The sequence below is a fragment of the Gopherus flavomarginatus genome, chromosome 7 (assembly GCF_025201925.1).
Source record: "Gopherus flavomarginatus isolate rGopFla2 chromosome 7, rGopFla2.mat.asm, whole genome shotgun sequence".
In the NCBI taxonomy this organism is placed as follows: Eukaryota; Metazoa; Chordata; order Testudines; family Testudinidae; genus Gopherus; species Gopherus flavomarginatus.
In genome coordinates, this window is record NC_066623.1 from 18,559,435 (window position 1) to 18,583,263 (window position 23,829).

The following is a 23,829-nucleotide window of genomic DNA, read 5'->3' on the forward strand; positions in this document are numbered from 1 at the left end:
TCGTCTTCATTTCTGGATTGTAATCCCTTACACACACTCCATTAGAATCTGCACCAGAAAGAGGAGACAATGGAGCAAATTGTAAACACAGTCAGCACTAGCTGAGGTCCACAGAGATTCAGCTGTTGACAGCGGAATATATCCAGGAAAACTTTCCTGGAAAGTCTTCGGATTTAGGACTTTAGAGCCTGGACGAAGCCCAGGTTAATCACTTGGGTTGGCAGATGAGGGCAGTATGCTGAAGGAATCTTTCTCCAGGCTGTTCTGCAGCCACAACTGGCAGATCCACAGGCCCCAGGCCCTACATCTAGTTGGTCCCAGCCTCCAGAATTCCTATGTGCGGGGTTAAGCTGTGTGGCGGGATCCCTTCACTAGCTCCTCTCCAGTGCAGTGGAACCAAATCAGTTCCACAGCGTACATGGACATCTTATGCTACGAAGAAAGGACATGGTCTGACCCTAAAAGCCAAGAACAATGGCTGGAATTAGGAAAGAAAAACAGACATAAGATCCAGTCTAAAGGCCACCATGCCCCAGGTCACATGTACTCCATCACAGACTGGTTGAGGAGTCTACAGCAAGATCCCTGAATTCAGCAACACTCCAGTACAGGGGACTGGAAGTTCTGCAGCAGCTACACTTGAATGGAGGCTTTTATTAAATTAAAGGTGAATGAATAGGAATAATTCAATCAACATTCATTCTGGCCATAGAGCCTTTTCATTTTACATTCTGCCCACATTTCCAGCATCCAGTAGATTTTCCTACTGACAACATGTAATGGCATCATCGAGTAGAAGCTGGATATTCTGGCACTTAAAAAGGGGACAGCTGGGGCTTTTGGCATCTGAGAAAACAAGCTTCTATACTTGAAGTGGTTTTGGATTAAGATCGGGTGTGAATTTAAAATTCAATAGCTATTCTGCAATAACTTCTGGAATAAGAGTACCATCTTCCTTATGTATCTTAACTCACTTTGAATAGCTGCTCCTGCATAACTCCATGTATAGGCAAGCCTGAGTGTAAATATTAGCATACCTTTCAATTCTTGAGTTTGGATTAGCACAGTTAACCCCAAATTCACTGCCTTTGTTTCAATGGATCTCACTTGTAATTGTAGATCAATCTTAGTTCTTTTAATTGGCTTTGAAACATCAGTTGTGTTTTAAGCATATTTGCAATGAATTACACTTTTGAAACGAAGGCTCTTGGGTCCAGTAGGTGCAAGCTTCTTGAAATGTATATAATCAACTACTCCTAAGTGATTCTGACTCTTCTGTCAGATGCAAACAAGATGAACTTCTCAAAAGCAGAAAGAGCTTTTCAAAATGAAACAGCATCCATTATAATCAGACTTCTAAAGACCTTTCCATTCAGGAACCTCAGCACCTGAACATCCAGTGAAGCAGGGAAATATGATTATTCTTGTTTTGCAAATGAGCACAGAAAGATGAAGCAACTTTCCCAAGGTGGCTCAGCTGGGCAGTGGCAGAGCCTTGTACAAAATCCAGGTGGTCTTCTTACTCTGGCTCACGATGGCTGAAATACAGAACTGTGTAGTGCAGGGGTTCTCGAACTGGGGGCCGGGACCCTTCAGGGGGTCGTAAGCTGTCAACCTCCACCCCAAACCCCGCTTGCCTCCAGCATTTATAATAGTGTTAAATATATATTAAAAAGTGTGTATTTTATTGCGGGGGGGGGGGTCACACACAGAGGCTTGATGCGTGAAAGGGGTCGCCAGTAAAAAAAAGTTTGAGACCCACTGGTGTAGTGTATCCAGAAATGGATATCAAAGCTGCTCTTGGTGTATATAGGAACTTAGATCTCCAACATCCTTCCCCAATTCAAACATTTCAGAAACATTGATTAAGCAAGCTATGCAATGCTCCTGTGAAGAAAGGGTTACCTCCAATTTACAGATGGGGATACCGAGGCACAGAAAGGTTAAGTGAATTTCCCAAGGGCACTGAATACTGAACTCCAGCATAGCCTGCAACTAGGAGTAATGGATTCTCATACTACTCTGCACTCCATTTTGACTATGTCCTGGACAATCACATAACACCTCTAATGCACCTTAAGCCTGAACTACAGCACCTGTTATTTCTGCCCTGGGCCTCTTCTGCTCAGTGACTGCCTACCTGTCAAAATGTTTTGAGATTGCTCACATGAAAAACAGGTGTCTCTTTCATTTGTCTGCCAAGGGACAGGGTACCCTGTTGCACAAATCTGAAGGAGAGCAGACAGGTCACTTCTCTTTTGGATTTTATCTGGGAGCAGGAATGGAGCTGACTTTAGCTTGTACAAATTCCAGCTGCGATCTCATAAAACTAAACAAAAAGTTTTTATTCTGCAAAGATCTAGACCACCAATCCCTTTCATGTGCTGCCACATGAATGCAAAGAACTCTCTGCCCACCACACAAAATCTTCAGCTAAAACCCAGGACACCATTGGTTTGTTGTACCCTATTTTTATCTCAAAGGGTCTCAAAATTAAGCCCTCAAGAATCCAAGTTTGCCCTTACAACAACTGATGGAGACTTGCAACAAAAACCAGAAAGCATTTGGATCCAAAGCCTCACTGTATGGTTATGTGGTTCATTGCCTTAGATAAATCCTTTGCTTCCAAACAGGTATGTTCTGAAAATGCTGTGGAGACAACGGGCAAAATCCTTGCCCCATTGAAAATCAACAGGCATTTTGCCATTGACTTCAGTGGAGACAGGATTTCATAGAACATATTTCGTTTTGTAGGAGAGCGTTTCCTTTGTTTTCCTCTTTACCAAATCCCTCTGGCTAACCAAATAAGCAGCACATTAACTGACCCAGCCCTTCTCTCCAGAGCAAGGATCAACAGGATACAGAAACAGTGAGAGTGGCAGAGAATCTGTAGAGAGGGAAGGAATATGCATATCCTCCAGGCTCCTGGGTGGCACAGGGAGGTGTGAAATTCAAGCAACTGATGTCTGAACAATCTAGAGAGTAATGTCCTGGTTTTATAACACCAGTAATAGACTTACACAATTCTGAAAGCTGAAGGCAACACTGCAATTTGAGTAAGATCATTAACAAAAGCTACCAAACCTACAATTAAATGGAAAACACCACAGACATCCATAGTTTTGAATGTCACATTAACAGCAATGACAAAACCTCTAAATAAGCATTTAAAGCAATTCCACTGCTATTTTTAACTCACCATGTTCCTCACTGAGCAAACATTACAAGGTCAGGTCACCTCCTGTGGGGTTTTTTTTTTTCCTGTCCTGACACTATCAAATGGATGCCTGCCATGTGCTGTAGGCAGGCCAGTGATCACACATCAAGCAGTCACTGAGCTGTCCATGGTGCTAAACATAACTTCCCATCTTTGTAAGATTCAACTTAAATGGACAGTACACTTAAAATCTAGTCTATTTACAAATACCGAAAGTAGTTTCAGGTCCTACGTCTGGCCCCCACCTGCAGGGAAGCCTGTCAGTTTATCTAGTTTTATAATCATTTTTAAAATATATTTTCTCCCTTCTGATACTGTGTGAAAGACCCGAACAAACTACTTGGGAATGGTAAAACAGATGATACACAGAGTGCTGTCAAATGCAAAAAATAATCCAGTTCATTCTGGAAATAACTTAAGCTAAATTAAATTAAGGCCATTTTAATTCTGAAGAACATCCACACAGGGTTTTAATGCAGTTTAATTAATCCCCTTTAATCTGAACTAACTAAAAGAGTGATTTACTTTCCAGAGTGCCCCTGTGTAGGCCAGCACTAATTCCCACTCTCTCTTTCGCACTGGTAAACGCAAAATTTTAAGATAAGAGAAGAATGCTTTGCTTATTTTAACAAGTAAATGTAAGTGGGTGTAGTTGAGTGAGTGAGTGTATGAAAAAGAAAGAACTATTGAGTCAAAGTCATGGGGATTGCATTTGATTTTCAGCTCCAAGATCTATGGTCATTATCATCACTTGTGGCAGCAAGTTCCACACAACAGGTGTGAACTTTCTGTCTTCCAGTTAGCTGACATGCTTAACTAACGTGCTCTAAGACCCTTCTGTAGACAAAGCAAGTCATATTTTAACAGGTGGTAGCAGTCAAGATGAAATCTAAACCTTGACCAGCTCACATATTATCCCAGTGCAGACAACGCCTAGACCAACACTTTCTTTGGTCCAGTGGCATGCAGCTGTTGCAGGAAATTACCACAGAGGGAGAGGTATTTCCTCAGGTGACTCAGCTGAGACCAGTGGAAGGTTTGAAAATCAGGACAAAGACTTTGAATTGGACTCCATATTTAAAGGGAAAACAGTGCTGGGAACAAAGAATCAGGGTGCTGTATTTACCACATTCTATTTTTATGCAGACAGATATACTAAGAAATTGTTACATGCAACATCATCAAAATGGAAACAAATTAAGACTGGTCTGGATCTGCAAACATGAGGCTTAATGACACCAATAGTCATTCCTCACAGACAACAAGAGCAGTACATAGCCCTGAGAATCTCTGTTATTTATAGCAAGCCTAACTGCATTAAGTACCATAGCACGTATTGCTTTATTTGTAATGAGTTTTAGGCTTCAGAAGCTCAGAATCCCATCTGTGACAGCAGACTGTTGCAGGATTCAGCTATTAATAGCTGCTGGTACACACTTACTTCCATGTGAGGGGCACAAGGCAGGAGGAGTCAATCAGATGGAGATAATGCATGAGAGTGACATACAGGCAAAAATGATGGTCCATTCTCCCCCTCCTCCTCCCCAGTCACACAATTAGAGGCTAGGGGTCTCTTACAGGAGTGGGCGAGTGAGGTTGTAATTTGGATACATTAAGGCTCCACAAAAAATAAGTAATGGCTCTACATAACATTTTTCATCTGTAGATCTTCAAGCACTTTACAAAGAAGATCAGCATCGTCATTCCCATTTTACAGGTGGTGAAACTGGGGCACAGAGTGGGAAGTGATTACCCAAGGTCACCCTGTGGTCCACTGGCAGAGTTGGGAATAGAACCCAAGTCTCTCAAGTCAGTCCTCTATCCACTAGATCACCTCACCTCACCCAGATTAAAATCTTGGTGAGATTCTTACATATTGTTGCTGAACCAACTGAGACTTCTCTCTTGTGTATAATATAAGATACACTAACTGGCTCTGATTATTACCATGTGTGACTGGTGCAGGGAATTATTTAACATACTGGAATATCCATGGAGTATGTTGCCAGACAAGCCTTTCTAGAAAACTGCTGAATTTTGACTGTCAAAGTTTAATAGCAGTCTGTAGGGCCAAATAGTCAGCTCTCACACCGAGGTACAGGGGGAATGCCTTGCCATGTTTGCACTTACAGATGTAATCACCTGTGCAAGGGGCTGGATATGCAACTATCTGATTTGTGCAAACAAATATGAGGTTGTGTGTATTCGGTAAGGGCCCTTGCATCTTTACAGGTGTCCCTGTTGTGCTTGTGGCCGAAAACCAGCTTTTCTTTAATTAGAAGCCCGCTGTCCAGATCTGAGCCCACTGTTTTCACTTCTCGCTTACATGGGTTTTTAAAAATCGAATTCACTTTTCATCAGTGCCATTGTTTCTCTTATGCATTTCATTTAGCTTAGCTTCCCTGCATGTGCCAGCCAGTTTCACTGGCTGATTCTTAGACATGACCACAGTGCAGCAAGACTGGACTCTGATCTTAGTTAATTGATGTAAATCCAGAGCAAGTCCAATGAAATCAGTGCAGTTACTTTGAATGCACATTGGTGTTAAAAGAGAAGAATTTGGTCCATCAAGTTTGGGCTTCTGACCACATGTAAGAACTTCTGATTAGTATGTTTGGTGTGTAATTAAATGTGATTGTTTAAATTTTGTGTTTTCCTGCTCATAGACTTTAAAGTCAAAAGGGACCATCATGATCATGTAGTCCAGTGGTTTTCAACCTTTCTTCCCCACTGGTGAACCCCTAAACATTTTGAATGGAGGTGCAGACCCCTTTGGAAATCTTAGAAATAGTCTGCAGACTCCCGGGGTCCATGGATCACAGGTTGAAAACTGTTGATCTAGTCTGACCTCCATGTTGTAGATCACAGAATAATGAGTTACTTGAAATAAATTTAACACTCCCCGCGTGCGCGCACACACACACACACGGGGGAAAAAAAACAAAAAAAACCACACACACTAGACTCAGTCAATGTCTTATCCAAAGGTCTCTCCCCCTTCTGAATACCAGGCAGCTATTTTCCACACAGTGGTTCCTTCTGCAGTGTCTGATTTGCCCTTCAGTCCTCATCACTGCCTCATTACTTCACCCTGAACACCTGTGTGGAATTTGAGCAGGAAAATATCTCCTGCTTCCTAGAAACTCCATCACAAACATGAAATGCTAAATTCTGACCATGTCTGAAACCTTCAAGTGAAATCATGTCTTCAGCTGACATAAGAAACTGTAACTGCTGGGTTCTCTCTGCATGGCTTAATGAATAGAATCTTAAGCAAATATAAATAGTTCTCTGTTCTAATTGCTGAGCTTAGATTTTATTTGTATGCCCGATGACTACTAAAGGGATGTTTCTCATTACTTTCACTTTTAAGAAAGGCTTAATGACCAGCTATTAGTCAGAGACACCTCATCAGTAATATTAAGTTGCTGTATCTGGTAGTGCTTTTAATGAAAACATTACATCAAGTTGTCAAGCAGCACTATAAAACAGGATCCATAACCAAAATGCCCAGTCTGCAGGGAAACTCAAGCTCAGCTGGTAATAATGAGGTTTCATTTTCCAGCTGTACTTTGCATGAATTGTGACAAACCAGTGTCTAACTTCAGAGTGTGCATGTGTCATGAAGTTTTGACATCTCACCTACAGCTAGAATGACATGTTGAGACGGTTTCTCCTCCTCCCCACCCCAGAATGCGTATATCCAAGCAACTTATCTGATCTGGTGAATGAAAAATAATGAGAGCACCTACAGTGCGGATTGCATTGATCTCTAGACACAGAAGGCCCATGCCTAGACCCCTGGTTCTGGGATCATAGCAAGCAACCACAGGAAAGAATGGAAGCAGATCACCTGCTATATGATATCCCCACAGATCCTTTCCGGGAGCTCAGGTAAGCCACTGGGGGTACGCATTGTTACTTGTCTTTGGGTGGCTTGAGGGGGCGGTGAATTAAGTAAGAGGAAAGAGAACCCCAGTAGTTATTGCTGCCCCTCTCCCATGAACATTGAACCAGTCAGAGAACACTTGAACCTGCCTGGTCACTCGATTAAAGACCTCAAAGTCGCAATACTCCAACAAAAAAAAAAAAAAAAAAAAAAAAAACCTTCAAAAAACACTCCAACGAGAAACTGCAGAATTGGAATTAATTTGCAAACTTGACACCATTAAATTAGGCTTGAATAAAGACTGGGAGTGGATGGGTCATTACACAAAGAAAAACTTATTTCCTCATGCTAATTTTCCCCTACTGTTACTCATACCTTTTTGTCAACTGTTGGAAATGGGCCATCCTGATTATGACTACAAAAGGTTTTTTTTCCTCCTGCTGATAATAGCCCAACTTTCATTATAGTTAGTATGGCAATACCCATTTTTTCATGTCCTCTGTGTCACACACACACACACACACACACACACACACACACACAACCCTTCCTTTTCCACTGCATGCATCCAATGAAGTGGGCTGTAGCCCACAAAAGCTTACACTCAAATAAATTTGTTAGTCTCTACGGTGCCACAAGTACTCCTCATTCTTTCTCCTCAGAAAGAGGCCTGACAATCCAGACCCCCCCGAGTAGAGCCTCTTGTGAGGTGGGGACTCTGCTGTCCCCATTCTAGAGGGATCTACTGGGATGGAGGTAGCAGTGGAAGTTTCCCCACATAAGAGCCCCCTGCTGGTTTGCCCAAGTACCCACACGAGGCCTTCTGCTGGAGTGGATGAGGACTTCACATATAAAAGCTTTCTATCAGAGTGGTAAGCAGGGTGCCGGTCAACACTGGTCTTCAGACTGGCTGAGGAATCTCTCTTCAGCCTGCTGCACCCTGTCTCCACACAGGTTAGGATCAGGCTCAGGAGGAGCAGAGTCTCAGACCCTACCACCCTAGCAGAAGAGTGTGGGTGGTATAAGGGTGAGGGGCCTTCACCTTTCCTGCCAGCAGAGGACCTTTCTAACAATGCAGGTAAAACACAATGAAGACAAAATGTGTCTCATGTAAAATCTACCAGAGAAATGCAACACCACCAGGTGTCGCTCAAGAAAGGTCACAAAACCATGGCAGGTAGGCTGAATGTAGGTAGCATTGCCAACTCTCTCAACTTTACTGTAAGGCTTGCAATGTTTGCTGTTTTTCTTAAAGATTCAGCAGTTGGAAGTAAATTACCTAAGAATCTCAGCTTTCATAAGGAAAGGAACTCATGGTACACCAAACGTGAGGCCTAAATGCACCAACTCGGGAAAACAAATAAAAGGAAGCCAGCATTTATTATTTTGTAAATCTCATGGATTTTGGAATGCTTGGGGTTGGCAATAGCATGCATGCCATTCAGCAACAAGAACAAAGGGAACAAAGATTTTCTCACAGTCTCTCCTGTTGTTAGCAACTTTCCTTTGAGCCAGTAAACTTAGATGCAAATGTGTACGTAACAGGCTACATTTGCATGCACAATTATGGCAGCTGCTTGTGCAAACTGGGTATTTATGTATACAAAAGATGATCTAAATGAAACTGCAGTAATTGGGCAAATGTACCTGTATTTTTGCATACGACACCTGTTCAAAATCTACTTCAAAACTGAGCATGGAAAACAAAGTCTAATTTAATTGAACTGAATACAATTGATGCAGAACAGTTTTTTCACCCTTCTGCTACATATTCAATAGGCCCATTTCTGCTGTTGCTTCTGATTTATATCACTGTAACTAAGTCTACTGCATTCAGTGGAATTATTCTAGTGTAAATCTGGCACAAGTGAGAAGAATCAGGCCTTGTATTTCCCACACAGGATGGCCACATTAAAAAAAAAAAAAATCAAGACAATGGAAGCACAATTCATTAAAAATGCATAGCCCATTTCAGTGGCTAGCTGCTCTGGGACAGTCAGTTGGGAAAAGCATACACTGGGGAAGGCAATTTGCTATATTTTCCTGCAGCGGATTCAGCATTCTCTCTTTTACACCTAATGACCTGATTCTGCAGCTGATCTTCATACAGAGCTTCCCTGGGAGTTCTGCACATGGAGCAGATGGCTATTTAAGCTGTAAGTGGTGATTCTGCACTGTCCAGGTGCCCAGTTCCTGAAGTGGTGGGGATGGTATCTTTGACAGAGCTGCCAAGCTCAAAAAATGTGTCTGCAGAGACAGAGAGGCTTGGGGTAGTGGAAGGCAGTGGATGCCCAAGGGGACAGTATCTGGTAGCATTAGGGATACCAATTCTTACACTGATTTCACACACGTTTCCTTTGACTTACTCCATATTTTCAACAATGGTACGTTAAGCGTGAGCAAAATAAAGCCTCTGTATTTATAAGACGGGGGCACAATTTTCAGTTTTTGCATCTCCTGCATTCTCTCTTATGGCCCTAGCTTCAGAAGCCTTCTGTTTCAGGGATGTTTGCCAGCCCTCATGTCCTGTAACACCATTCTACAAACACCAGTATGGCGTTCAAGCTTATGCCATGCGATTTCCCTCAGGACCTGACAACTAGACAGCCTGTCAATTACTTGGAGACTAATACACACTTGCACCTCACTCTGAATGGAATTCTAAGCCAAAAAACTTTGGGCCCTGCTCTTTGAGGCCAGAAGGTTTGTGGGGAAAGTTGGGGAAGAGGGCGCAAGGCACTACCATTTGCAGAGCCTCAGACACCCTGCTCATACTTCCTCCCAGCTCTGTCCCCACTTCATCAGATAGTTCTGCCAAGTGTCACGCATTTCATGTGATGCTCTTGGAGGAGAATTCTGTGTCCATTGCCGTGGAGCATCCGGTCCTGTGTAGTAACCTCCAGGCCTAATCTCTTCCTCATCCACATGGAGCGTGCATTCCCCAACCCAGTGCAGGCACCTGTACTGGATCACCTTCAGCAGGAGCAGAAGCTGCCCAGGGGGCAGGGGGCAGCACCAGAGGTGATCACAACTGCCTGAGCAACTGGAAAGATGCTGTATAACAGCGTTGCAACCCCCCTGCACTTCCGACAAACACATTCTCACTTTCCTCCCCTACTCCTACTCCATGATGCTGACCAGGGCCTATTCCCAAAGCACATAACAGTCCCAGGCAAACTGCAATTATTGGCAACTACATAGAATGGCAGACGTATTGTTTGTGCGTGTTATATAACTCACTCCAATGATACTGTGGTGGGTGCACTATTTAACAAATTTAATAGAACTATACCCATCTGGACATGTGTATTAGGGACACAATAATGACAGGCTGACAAATGCTGATCCAAAGAGATTTCCCCACAGCCTTAAACCACCTCACGCAGTCACCCTCTTCTACCAGTTGGATGCTGAGCCTGATTTCTCCTCAACAGACTAGAATAATCTTTTCTCGGCTGCATGGATTGAGAAATGCCCACGGCTGTAGATTACACCTGATGCTGAAAGCAAAGATACCTTCCCCAAAGGAGCAGAAAATTCATTCATTAGAGGAGAACACATTCCCGTTCAGTGGAATCCCGTCAGAAGAGTCTTATAATGGACTTTTGGGCAGATAATTGCTTTGGAGATAGTCACAAAGCTTTAGATGGGCCCATTCAGTGGGCTTCTGGCTGCTGCCAAAATAAGAGAGAACCCTAGATAACTGCAATTATTTGCATTCTCCGGTTGCGAGAGAGTTACCCCTGAACTGTTCTTCAGGACCGGAAGCAATCAGAAGCAGACATCTAGCACCATTTCTGCTAGCCAGAAATTTACAGTAGGGAACAGGTTATAAACCCACACCACTCCTGCAGTTATAATTAAGGGTCTGTCAGCCAGCTTCATGATAGGCTGTTTATTTAGGTGTTTACAGGGAGGTCTTTTAGAATCCCCCCCCCTTATTCTATCCCTTTTTCATTTCCACTGCCAGCTGCAGACACATCTCTGTTTCAGCCTTCCACTCAGAAGACAGGATAGGATCCCAATTATCCATTGACATAAGTCTTGGCAGATTGGATCAGACCAATGGTCCATCTAGTCCGGTATCTTGTGTCTCTGGCAGTGGCCAGTTCCACTAGATGGTTCTTAAAGGAAGGTGCAAGAAACCTGAAATTGGCAATTATGGAATAACCTGCCCACAGGGGAAGTTTCTTCCCATCTCCAGACAGTTAGGGATTTGCCCTGATGCATGGAGAATTTATATCTGATCCCTTTTTAATTTTCTTTTAATCCTATCTGTGAACATTCAAATCCTTTTTGAACTCACTGATACCATGTGGTAATGAGTTCCACAGAGTAACATTACATTGTGTATAGAAGTATTTCTTGTTATTAGATTAGTAGCCTTCCAGATCCACAGATGGTCCTTTTTATTTAATTGAATAAACGCAGGTTCTTGATAATCCAGCACGACGTCCTGAGAGAGATTCTCTCCATTCCTACAATATATTCACCACTGCTAGCATCAAGCATGCGGTGTTCTAGCACACCCAGTACCTGTCAACCCAATAACTTGATAGAAGCCGAGGCTGAGAATCAAACAGAAGCCCTCTTGCCTGGTAGCTCAGAAATCTGCCATGGAACTTCATGTCAGATTTTCCCCCATATTTATTGTTACTATTCATGTTATTTTTTTATTTGTTTTCTTCCATCTCTGCCAAAATGAATACACAAAATTGTTAGGCCAAAATTCTGCACCGATCTAGATCCTCCCTGACAACCCCACTGAGGTCAGAATTCACCTTAAAGCACAGTAATACTTCTTACAGCATTACCCACATCCGTTCAAGCAACATCATATGAATTCTCTAGGGTTATCAACCTTAAAGCTCGTTTGCCTTATACAAACGTCCAGCTATTCTAAGTGTCTTTTACTTCAAAGTGGTTTCCAGCACAAAGCTTGCATCACAATATTCAAATAGCTCGTTAAGGCTGCAGCACAACAAACTGCATTGAAAGGATGTATTTTAGCTCTTATTTTAAGATGTAATGATTAAATGAGAGAGAGAAATCCTCCAGCCCAGGCACAAGGGAGTCAGGGGCACATGAGGAAGATTCAAGTAGCATCTGAATGCTTGGTTGTTTCTCAAGAGTAATGTACAGTTCTTAAAGTAGTGTAATTGCCAGACTAGAACTTTGGCACAGAACAGTGTCTCAGTACATTCCCTAAGATCCTGGAAAGCAGGTGGAGAACAAGCAAAGATGTGGAAAGGTGGTAAAGGAGGAATTGGGTCTCTCAGAGTGCCATCAAAATAAGCATCTCAGACATGTCTAATGCAAACGCAACATTAGTGCACATGTGCCTGAGCTAGTGACTAAACATAAAACGAGAGAATTGTTACTTATATTCAGAGAGTGACTATAGGCCCCATCATGCATCTGATTTTAAGGTAGCTCAAGGCATGTGATCGTAGAGTCCTACAACACAGCTGCTGAGTTAGGGTCCCAAAGTACATAAAAAAGCAGAGTACAAACGGTTTTCCCTGTTCATTTTAAATCAGTTTAATGCTTGGGAAAGATACCGGACTGACAGCCCAGAAGCCTGAAGTTATCCATCCGCAGGGTATTCACAGTCACAGCATGGTGGCTGGCTGTAGACATCTCTGTGCTCAGGTACTAAAATAGCAGGCTTAGAGATGCGCACTGTCTCTTCTGGCAAACAGGTTTATTCAGCAGCTATGTCATCAAAACTCAAAGTACAAGCAGTTAGTGTTCTGCACTGTGTTTGAGTGAGTTTAATGGTTGGGTGCCAGGTGTTAACAAGTTATTGCTTCCTCAAGACATTGGAAACTGCATCTGGCGCCTATCATTCTGAGCACTGTGTTCAGCCAGATTCATCATTATTCTGCATAAACAAGGCAAGGTAGGAGGACCGTCCCTTTCACGGTCTGATCTTTCCCCCTTTTTTCCAGTGGTATTTATCTAGACCTCCAGTTGGAACAATTTATCATGTCTATTGATATGCTGCTCTTCAGTTGTTTGCTACTGAAACGTTGTCAGTACCCAGTTAATATTTGGTCAAACTCATCTATTCGTTAGATACAGGGGATGGCAAAGAGAGAACGCACCAGAATACTTCATTGACAGAGCTCTTGCAAAACCAAGGCAAGATGAAAAGCTCAGTCATGCCTCATAAGCATAACTATGCAAACTGCACTATTCACTTCAGGGTGGCAGCTTTGACATTTAAATTTCCTGCTATTCACCTCAAACTGTGGAATGACACATCCAAATTGAGAGTAAGGTATACAGAGATTGTCTAAAGTTTAGTGCACTGTTACCAAGAGTTACATCATGCCATCGCTTCTGAGGCAGGTTTTATCCCTGATTTCAATGCATTCTACTTTAAAAATCAAAAGGCATGATACAATACTACAGTCCAATTTTGCAAGGTGCGAAGCGTCACGAGCTCCTATCATTAACTCTAATGGTACACTTAGTACTAAAAATGATAATACAGCTGAAGTTGAGGACATTCACAGCCTTGCAGGATGGGGTCTTCTAGTAGGAAATGTGGATCGAGAGCTATGCTACCATTGTGTTTCATTACTTCATTTTTTAAAAATAAGTCATGTGCACCTGGCATTGGCCACTGTTGGTAGACAGATACTGGGCTAGATGGACCTTTGGTCTGACCCATTACGGCAGTTCTTATGTGTGTAGAAAGGTCAGAATATCACAATCAAGATCCACTGTGATCTGATCTGAAAGCAGAATTTTGCTCAAAGTGATGAGACTATGAAACCATTCTTGCTTGTGTCATACATTAAATATTAGTTGTAATATATTTATGCAGCTAGCTGCACTCTAATAGGGTCCACTGACATTGCTTATATATAAACAAAGTACAGCAGTTCTTTATATTAACAACGAAAACGTGAAGACGACATTTGAAAGAGATGGGTAACATATCTTCCTCCATTTCTAAAATGGCCTTCAAAAACTCAGCACCAACAGCAAAAATCCATAATTATAAGCCACATGCACGACTGGATTCTCTGATGACACAGATAAAACGATTACCTTTTTAAGATTCCCACACTTTTCCTGACCAGGTTTTTTAGTTTGTGCAAATGCCAGGGATCATCTCTCTAATTTCTTTGCTTTTTTGTTACTGTTGGTCTACTGGACAAACAGGTGTCACTTCAATATCCCTGCATTTTGATGAGTTTCAAAGTCACAGCATACTAGGAACATTCACGAGTCCACAAGATTATTTAAAATCCCACTTGAAGACATCATTATGGGGTTAACACTCACCCATCTTAGAGATAATATAGCAGCGATTAAACAATGTTCCCTTCGGTACTTGATTTATTTTCTTTTTTGCTGAACAGGCTGGCCATGTATAAATCTATGAGCTTTTAACATTTAAAGTTGTTATTCTGATGACAAAATAGACACAAGGGAGACAAGTCTTTATCTCTCCATTAACGTTATTGTTATTCACAGAATACAGATTGGGACGAATTCAAACATAGGAAAGTCACAGTAATTTGTTCGCCTATTTAGAAGTCTTAGATAATACTTGTTTTATGACTGCGCAGCAGGGTGAGGGGGAAATCATGCCAAATACCGTAAAATGAAACTTGGGAGATGTTGTTATCGGGGTTTCGTTTTTGGTTAGTTTTCTACCCAAAACATCTGCTTTAGCACAGCATTAGTAAAGTAGTGTCCACACTATGTTAAATAACAGCACACTTACTGCAGATCAATAAGTGGAGAAACAAGTTCAAAACAAATTAAAAGACTGAATATGAATTCTTTGCAACAGATTAATATGACAGGACAATAGCCAGGAAGGTCATGGGTCTCTTTCAGGTGTTGAGCTCATGATTTTATTGCACGTCTTGCAGTAACTGCTGCTTTTTTTGAAGCCCCACCTTCCTGACTCATGATTCCATGAAAATCTCAGGTTTCATTACAGAAAGAAGCTTGATTTACAAAAAGTAGTTGTATGTCCCACTTTCAAATGGGAGTTAGGTGTTTGACCTGCTTAGGTACTTTTGCAAAATCCATTAGGTGCCTATCTATATCGTTAGTTACCTAAATACCTTTGTAAATCTGCCCCCTAAAACACAGTCAATTTCTAGTCTTTGTGGTAGCAGTGAAAAGCCTGTGAACTCAAAAGGCTCGAAAACTAGCAGGCAAAGAAAAAGAACCCAAAACACTTACCAAAAAAAAAAAAAACCAATGTGATTTTAGTCAGCTTCATTATTTTGGGGGCCTGACAGTTCTGAATGCTTGCAGTTAGGGCAGGTCCAGACTAGAGCTTTAAATCGATTTTAAGAGCTCTAAATCGATTTAAAGCTGTAACCGTCCACACTACAGAGTGCATAAAATCGATTTTAAGGGTCCCTAAAATCGATTTTGGAACTCCATCAAAACGAGAGGAGTAACCCCAAAATCGATTTTTTAAAATCGATTTTATGATAGTGTGGACGGCCATCGAAGTTAATGGCCTCCGGGACGTATCCCACAGTGCTCTAGTGGCCGCTCTACACAGGTAAAGGTACTCTTCTGCTGGCCAGGTAAACAGGAAAAGCCCCGGGAAGTTTGAAATTCCATTTCCTGCTTGCACAGCGTGGAGCTCTCAGCAGCAGAGAGAAGAATGCAGTCTCCTGAAAATAGGAAAAGAGCTCCAGCATGGAGCACACAGGAGTTACTCGATCTGATAGCTGTATGGGGAGAAGAGTCAGTGCTTTCAGAACTGCGCTCGAGCAGACAAAATGAGAAAACCTTTGAAAAAATTTCTAATGCCATGCGGGAGAGGGGACATACCAGGGACTCGTTACAGTGCCGAGTGAAAGTGAAAGAGCTCAGACAGGCGTATCAGAAGACCAAAGCAGCAAAGGGCAGGTCAGGCTCTGCCCCCAAAACATGCCGGTTCTACGACGAGCTTAACGCAATATTGGGGAACAGCGCAACGACGAACCCCCCCTTGTCTGTTGATTCAGAGGTGGGCGTTGTGATTCCTGCAACTACGGAAGATTTATTTGATGGCGATGATCAGTATGATGAGGACCAAGAGGAGGAGGCTCCAGCAGAGAGCACAGAGCATTTTATCCCCCCAAACAGCCAGGATCTTTTCCTCACCCTTACTGAGGTTCCCTGCCAGCCATCTCAAGGCAGTACTCCAGAAAATGAAGCTGAGGGACCGTCCTCTGGTGAGTGTAATTTTTTTTACTAAAAGCTTCGGTTTACTGTAAGCCTTTTTTAATGGGTGCTTCAAATCACTACCTGTACTTAGAGTCACTGACCAAGTAGATTAAAAACCTTTCCTAAAACAGTGACCCATGAGGTGGTTTTTAGAAAAGTCTCCATTGTAACAGGGCGGATTCATCCTGCTTGTTGGGGGAACGCGAGAGCAAAGCAGGGAAGGAGAGTAGCTTTGCCGCGGTTTGCTCTCGCGTTCCCCTAACCACCCAGCAAACCGCAGGCAAGGAGACCTGCTTGTTCGGGGACCGCGAGAGCAAAGCAGGGAAGGAGAGTAGCTTTGCCGCGGTTTGCTCTCGCCTTCCCCTAACCACCCAGCAAACCGCAGGCAAGGAGACCTGCTTGATTACCAGGACAATCTACTACAGGGATTACTAGCCATTATTAACTTAACATTTTCTCCAGACACGGTCTGTGTGCTCCCCTGACCTGCGTCTGAGCAGAACTCTCTGTCCTCAGCCACAAGCAATAAGTATTAAATGAATCCTAAGGTGACCTTGTGGTAAAGTAAAATGTTCCAGGTTCGGTAACAGGCACAGGTCAGTGAGGAGAAAGACTGTATGCATGGTTGTGTGAAATGTGTCTCTTATGATTCTTTTATCACTCTTTCCAAACCCCACCCCCCCACACACAGCTGCACATTTCTCCAGCCTCCCTCTCGCTTCTCATCTACGTGGGGGGGGTATCATAAGAAGACTGAGGAAAAGGAGGACGCGTGAGGACATGTTCACCGAAATTATGGCAGTAACCCGTACAGAGAGAGCTCAGCAGGGAGACTGGAAACAATTGGTCGCAAAGTACAGGGAGGCTGCCAGTCAACGCGAAGACAGGAGGGACCAACGCGAAGACAGGAGGGACGCCAAAAATGATGTCAGGTGGCAGGAAGATCAGCGCTGGCGAGCAGCAACTCTGGATCTTCTTCGTGATCAGACTGACATCCTCCGCGATATGCTGCAAGAGCTCCGTGGTTTCAGAATGCCCCTACAGCCCGTGTATAACCTCCCTCAGTACTCACCCTGTCCCACACCTTCCAGAACCAGGCGTGTAAGAACGCGTGGGGGAAGGCTCTCTGCACCAGCCCCCTCCACTGCTGCGGACACTCCAACCAGAAGGCTTTCATTAGATTGAAAAGCCCTTTGTGTCCTGTTTTTTCCCTCCTCTAATGATCCAAACTTCTCCCACGGCACCTTTGCCTATTCTTACTCTCAGGTCATGCTATTAAGGCAGTGTGACTGTAGTTTGGTAATGAACTAAAGCAAGCAGCTTTGGAAAGCTGCACGGAAGCTAGTTATCAGCATCAGGATTTGACAATTGGGGATATGGGTAATAAAGGGAAAACAAAGAAAGCAGCCATACCGTAACCTGGTCCATGAGAATTCTTTTTCTGTCTTCTCTGATGCACTTTCTTCTTTCAAACCTCCCTCCCCCTTCCTCCAAACCTCCCTCGCTCCGTCCCCCATAGAACGCTGAGTTATGAAATTTCATGCACAGTATTGTAACAACAAGCATGATGCTTGATTGATGAAAGGGTCTGATTTTAAATAAAGAACACAATTCTTGTAACAAATAGTAGTAACTTTATTTTCAATAAAAAAGCAGTTAAGGAAGGTTGCAGGTACTGTGCCTAGCAGCAGACGGAAGCAGCTAATGGTGGAGGTAGGTAATAATTGGGAAATACAGAATTATATGTTTTCCAATGGACAGCTCTCGCAAGTAACCTAAGCAAGCAATTGAGGAATGCTGCAGGCAAAGTATCTTGCAGCAGCAACACTGCATAGACGGGGAGGGCAGCAATCAATTGAAAGGAAAATCAGCATTCAAACTGTACCCTGGCCCATGAGGAAGCTACTTTTCAGTGCTTCTCTGATGCGCACAGCATCCTGGTGAGATCTTCTAATTGCCCTGGTGTCCGGCTGCGCATAATCAGCGGCCAGGTGGTTTACCTCAGTCTCCCACCCCGCTATAAAGGCCTCCCCCTTGCTCTCACAGAGATTGTGGAGCACACAGCAAGCAGCAATGACAAAGGGGATATTGGTTTGGCTAAGATCTGAGCGAGTAAGAAGCGTTCGCCATCTCGCCTTAAGCCTGCCAAATGCACATTCTACCACCATTCTGCACTTGCTCAGCCTGTAATTAAACAACTCCTGAGCACTGTCAAGGCTGCCTGTGTATGGCTTCATTAGCCAGGGCATCAAGGGGTAGGCTGGGTCCCCAAGGATAACTATAGGCATTTGGACATCTCCAACTGTTATTCTCTGATCAGGGAAGTAGGTCCCTTGCTGCAGCCGTTTAAACAGTGTAGTGCTCCTGAAGACACGTGCGTCGTGAACCCTTCCTGGCCATCCCACGTGGATGTTGGTGAAACGTCCCTTGTGATCCACCAGGGCTTGCAGAACCATCGAAAAGTACCCCTTGCGGTTAATGTACTGGGCACCCTGGTGTTCCGGTGCCAAAATAGGTATGTGGGTTCCATCTATGGCCCCCCCACAGTTAGGGAATCCCATTGCAGCAAAGCCATCCACAATGGCCTGCACGTTTCCCAGAGTCACAACCTTTCGAAGCAGCAGCTTAATGATTGCTTTGGATACTTCCAGCACAGCAGCCCCCACAGTAGATTTGCCCACTCCAAATTGATTCCCGACTGACCGGTAGCTGTCTGGCGTTGCAAGCTTCCATATGGCTATTGCCACTCGCTTTTCCACTGTGAGGGCTGGTCTCATCCTGGTATTATGCCGCTTCAGGACAGGAGAAAGCGAGTCACAAAGTTCAAAGAAAGTGCTCTTACGCATGCGAAAGTTCCGCAGCCACTGCGAATCGTCCCACACCTGCAGGACTATGCGGTCCCACCAGTCAGTGCTTGTTTCCCGTGCCCAAAAGCGGCGCGGAACGGGTAGAACCTCACCCATAACCGTCAGGAGCTCCAACGTGCAGGGGCCCAGGGAGTCAGAAAACTCGTTCTCCAGTTCGTCATCGCTGTCATCCCCGCATTCAAGCATTCTCTCTTGCATTTCTGCATCATGGGTCAGCAGTGATAGAACGAGAATGCGTGAATTATTTACAGCATTCGCGATCAAGGACAAGAGCAGACCTGGATCCATGCTTGCTGCAAAATGGCGTTTCCCTCACTGCAGCCAGTAAAAACAGCGCGAACTGACTGTGTGCCGTTTACAGGAAGGGGGGGGGGGGCTGTACCCAGAACCACCCAGGACGGGGACTTTGATCCCATCATGCACTGGGCTAGTAACCCATAATTCCAAAGGGCAGGGACCCGTGCAGGAACTGTGGGATAGGTACCCAGAGTGCAACGCTCAGGGAAAAGATGGACGCCAGGGAACATGGACGCTCAACATCGATGTAAGTAGCCCTAGTGTGGACGCGCAAAATCGATTTTATAAAGCCTGCTTTATAAAATCGATTTTAATAAAATCGATTTTACCCTGTAGTGTGGACGTGGGCTTAGTAATGCTGACACTCCAATGACAGTGCTAATTACATGTTATGTAGGGGAGTCAAAGAGTTGTTCTGGGGATAAAGAGAAGACTCCATCTCCAGAACGGTCAGGCCAACATCTTTCCACCAGCATCAAACTAACATTAAAACACATTAAAAAAATAAAATAAAATAAAAAAACCACAACACACCACGAGCTGCCCTTTAGCACTTAGCCTGCTAGCTGAAGTGTGATATCATCAACAGGGAGAAGGGGAAGCATGTAATACCTGTATAAATACTAATATATAAAAGATCTAGATCTCTCTCTAGATATATATACACACACACACATATCCACACACACACACACACATTAATGTTAAATAAGCTTATATAGATAAAAGTTAAAAAACATAACGTAACATTTGCCACCATCACATTGTTCATCCTGCTTGTGTCGATCTTGTTCTACTTAGATTGTAAGCTCTTCAGAGCAAGGACTATCTACTATGCTGTGTTTGTATAGCACCTACCACAACCGGGCACCAATCTTGGTTGGTCTTTACTCTCTACTGTAACAAACAAGAATAATAATGTGCTTCGAGATCCTTGGATGACAACAGTTTCCCTCTCTTCTGACCTGCCATCTCCCCTGACCCTACACTTAAATTGGTTATTTCCATGCTTGCACTGTGCAAGATCTCTAGAAACAAATTACTACATTTCAAGAACTATTTAAAACCAAGTGAACAGGATGCTTTTCACTGTGCATCTGCACTGGCCTTTCCCATTCCTTGCAGAGCGACTGCAGCTGCTCCAAGAAAACAAACCCTTTCAATCACAGGAATTACAGCTCCTTCAATATGTTTCCTCTCCAGAAATCAAGCTCACAATACGATGAACAAAAACCCACATGAACAACTATTTCAAATGGAGATATTGACCCTAATGGGCCTATTATATCTTTATTAGAGAAGATGACATTGTTTCACACATTCAGAATCAAGCCTAAGGAAACACCAAAAATCTAAAAAATTTCTCTGGCTTTTGGGTTTCTGTTAGTGACTTGGAATTTAGCCAGATTCACAGAACGATTTTCTAATACTCGTGATGAAACTTTTGAGTGAGCTTGTGCCAATTTTCCAGTAGATTTGAGCTGATTGTTGGTTTGTTTTAGATACAAATAAAGTCTATGGTTCTAGGAGAAGAAAAACAAAAACCCAAGCAACACTCAGCATTTACTACTGCGTTTTGCTTTGAGATCCTGAAGGTCACTTGAACTTAGAATCGTAGAATACTACGGTTGGAAGAGACCTCAGGAGGTCGTCTAGTCCAATCCCCTGCTCAAATCAGGACCAATACCAACTAAATCATCCCAGCAAGGGCTCTGTCAGGATGTACTGATCATAAACAGCTCCCACTAAAGTCAATGAGAGCCCAGACATCCCAAACTCAAAGACACAGTCCATATGAACCTATGGGGATCAAAATTACTTCACTCCACACAGCTTTAATGTTGATCCAAATAGATTTGGCCCACCAAATCCATTGCTGGAATAAAATAATTGAATTCAGAGGCAGAATGGATCTGGCTCTTAAAGGGCTAAATTTACCCTTGTTGTGCTGCAAGAAGGATCCACTCCTGGGGAGTGATTATGACGTTTCCATGGGAGCACTCTCACAGGTTATACACAACGATATACAGGAACCCCACTAATACATGCAGTAGGGATGCACTAGAGCCTTTCCCAGCTGCCTCCCCCGACACATGTGGCTACGCACTGCAGCATGGATGCAGCTTGCTTTTCGCTGTGGCATGTAGGATATGTAGTGTAGACGTAGCCACAGAAGAAGTCACAAGGCACTTAAATCCCTCACGTCATCAGTAACAGACAGACTCAGCTACCTTATACAGTTCAGAATCTTGCAGCAGCCACACGCATTGCTGTGAGCCCCAAACAATCTCTGAGGTTCTGCATTGGCCCATGCACTTAATGGTGGCGATGCCCATGCAGTGCCTAAGCCCTGAACACAGCTGGGAGTTTTGTACCTGCTCAGTATGTTGGCATAAGCCCTTTCACTGCAGTTACACAACCAAGACCAGGAGGAAAAAATAAAAAGTGTTTTTATTTTTAAACAACTTAATCAGCATCCTGTGACACCAACAATTCTGCTCTACATGCCTGCCCTGTCTCACCTCTGCTAGCACTCAGAACATACTGCATTCATTCAGGCCAACGGCATGACTAGCACATGTTGGCAGTGCTGCCAGTGTGCTGAGGCGCTGGACTTTTTAGTTTCTAAAGTCATCTTCCATGCCACTCTGCAGAGCTCTATCAGGGTCCCATTGGGAGGGGTGCAGAGCCACTTGAATTCCTAGATTTTCAAGCCCAAGAGACAGTTCATGATCATTTAGTCTAACCTCCTGCATCAACACATCTAATTAAGTTTCATCCACCACCCACTGGTAGTGTTGGCAGAAACCCTTTTTCAGGCATTGCTGGGGTTGTGCTGGCCCCTTATAGATCCGCTTCTCCCTTTAAGTAGGGCTGTGAATGCTGCTTCCCATCACTGCAACCTGGATGCTCAGAAATTCTTCTATCAGGGTCTACACTGGTATAAAACTTGGAGAGAATTTAGCCTTGCATGCAGGGCTTTAGAGCAGAGCCCAGAGCTGGAGCGTGCAGCAGCTCCAGAGCAGTAGAGCTGCAAGTTTTTGCCTGAAGCTGGAGCGGAGCCGGAGCACAGCTCCAAAGCCCTGTTTGCATGTGTAATCACACCCACGACTCATAGAAGGAAATAGGACTAGTCTTCTAACTACCAACAGGCCACCCTTGTGATGAAGATGCCAGCTAGTGTTCCCAGTATAAACCTGATTGGATCTCAAGGATATGGTCATAAAAAAAAAAAAAAACCTCTCTCATATAAAGCTTGCTATACAGAAGGCATTATCTGAGGATCTGGCTTTTTTTTTTTTTTTTTTTTTACACTCCAATGGATTTAGAATGACAGGAGTGAGTACATCAAAGAAAAGGGCCAAGATGCTGGCTCAATAGAAAAGGATAGTCTTGTGTCCAAAGCAAATGGAAGTCAGATGATCTGATGTCATATCCCCAGCACTTTCACAGTCATTTCATGTGTGTCTTGGATCATCATCTATAAAACAAACAGTATCAATGCCCTATCCAACAGCAGTAGTCTGAGGCCTAATTCATGATCATTTGTAAAGTTCTCTGAGATCCTCTGACAGAAGGGAAAAATACAGTTTCCCTTGATTTTCTGTGAGTCTCACTTATATTACCCTACAGCGATACAAAAATTCAGTGACAAAATGGCCCAGGAGTCTCATTACAGGATACAGAGTCTTTTCATTGATTGTAGTGGGGGGCTAGATTGGCTCTTGGGGGCTAGACTGTGATATTTAGCTACTGGCTCATGCTAAGAGTGGTGCAAAGCTCCTTGGAGGCACAGAGGGAACAGTCTCTGGACTATGGCTCAATCCCATGGACTGCAGCTGTCCTAGTCCTTGCACAGGGTGTGTGGGGGAAAGAATCCAATTTACCCCCTTCCTCTGCACATGGGGAAGATGAGTGCAGCAGACGATCTATCACCATGACCAGAGTGGCTCTGAGATAGGTCACAACGTGTTCTGATTCGCATGATTAACTGCCCCCAACCACGTCAGTAATCCACGACTTATGGTGTCCCCAAGTAGGTCTATTTTGTTATTAATCCACAGATTAAAGTAACTCCCATCAGCTTTGATGCAATATAACACAAATGGCTGAATTCTAAGGATCTCATTTTCAGTGATCTGTAGATTAGACGAAGAGTCCAGATCAGGACTCCCTCCAACCCAGTAAGAGTGGAGGTGGTCAGGGGAGAAAGAGAAGAGCTTTAAAAAAAAAAAAAAGGGGGGGGGGGAACCCCAATGCAGGTAGAGGAAAGGGTTAAGTTTCATATTTAAAAATATCTGTAGGTTATAACAACTTTAATGAGGTTCCCAGGTTAATTACCTGCCCTATCGAACAATAAT

The 23,829-nt window shown here is 43.5% G+C and overlaps 2 protein-coding genes across 4 annotated transcripts in view; one reads left to right on the plus strand and one right to left on the minus strand.

Moving 5' to 3' along the window:
- The window catches only part of PPP2R2B (protein phosphatase 2 regulatory subunit Bbeta), a 254,358-nt gene that overhangs the window by 136,454 nt on the left and 94,075 nt on the right, over positions 1-23,829 (minus strand). The gene's annotated exons all lie outside the window — the stretch shown is intronic.
- On the plus strand, positions 15,577-17,922 carry LOC127055595 (uncharacterized). Its single transcript, XM_050962788.1, has 2 exons — positions 15,577-16,312; positions 16,996-17,922. Exons 1-2 carry the CDS (start codon positions 15,757-15,759, stop codon positions 17,487-17,489), a joined length of 1,050 nt encoding a protein of 349 aa, XP_050818745.1. The 5' UTR covers positions 15,577-15,756; the 3' UTR covers positions 17,490-17,922.

Excerpts from the sequence above, each read along its gene's own strand:
- LOC127055595 (XM_050962788.1), top strand. The coding sequence starts at position 15,757 with ATGCAGTCTCCTGAAAATAGGAAAAGAGCTCCAGCATGGAGCACACAG. Across the intron at positions 16,313-16,995 it reads AGCTGAGGGACCGTCCTCTG|CTGCACATTTCTCCAGCCTC; the intron begins GTGAGTGTAATT and ends CCCCACACACAG.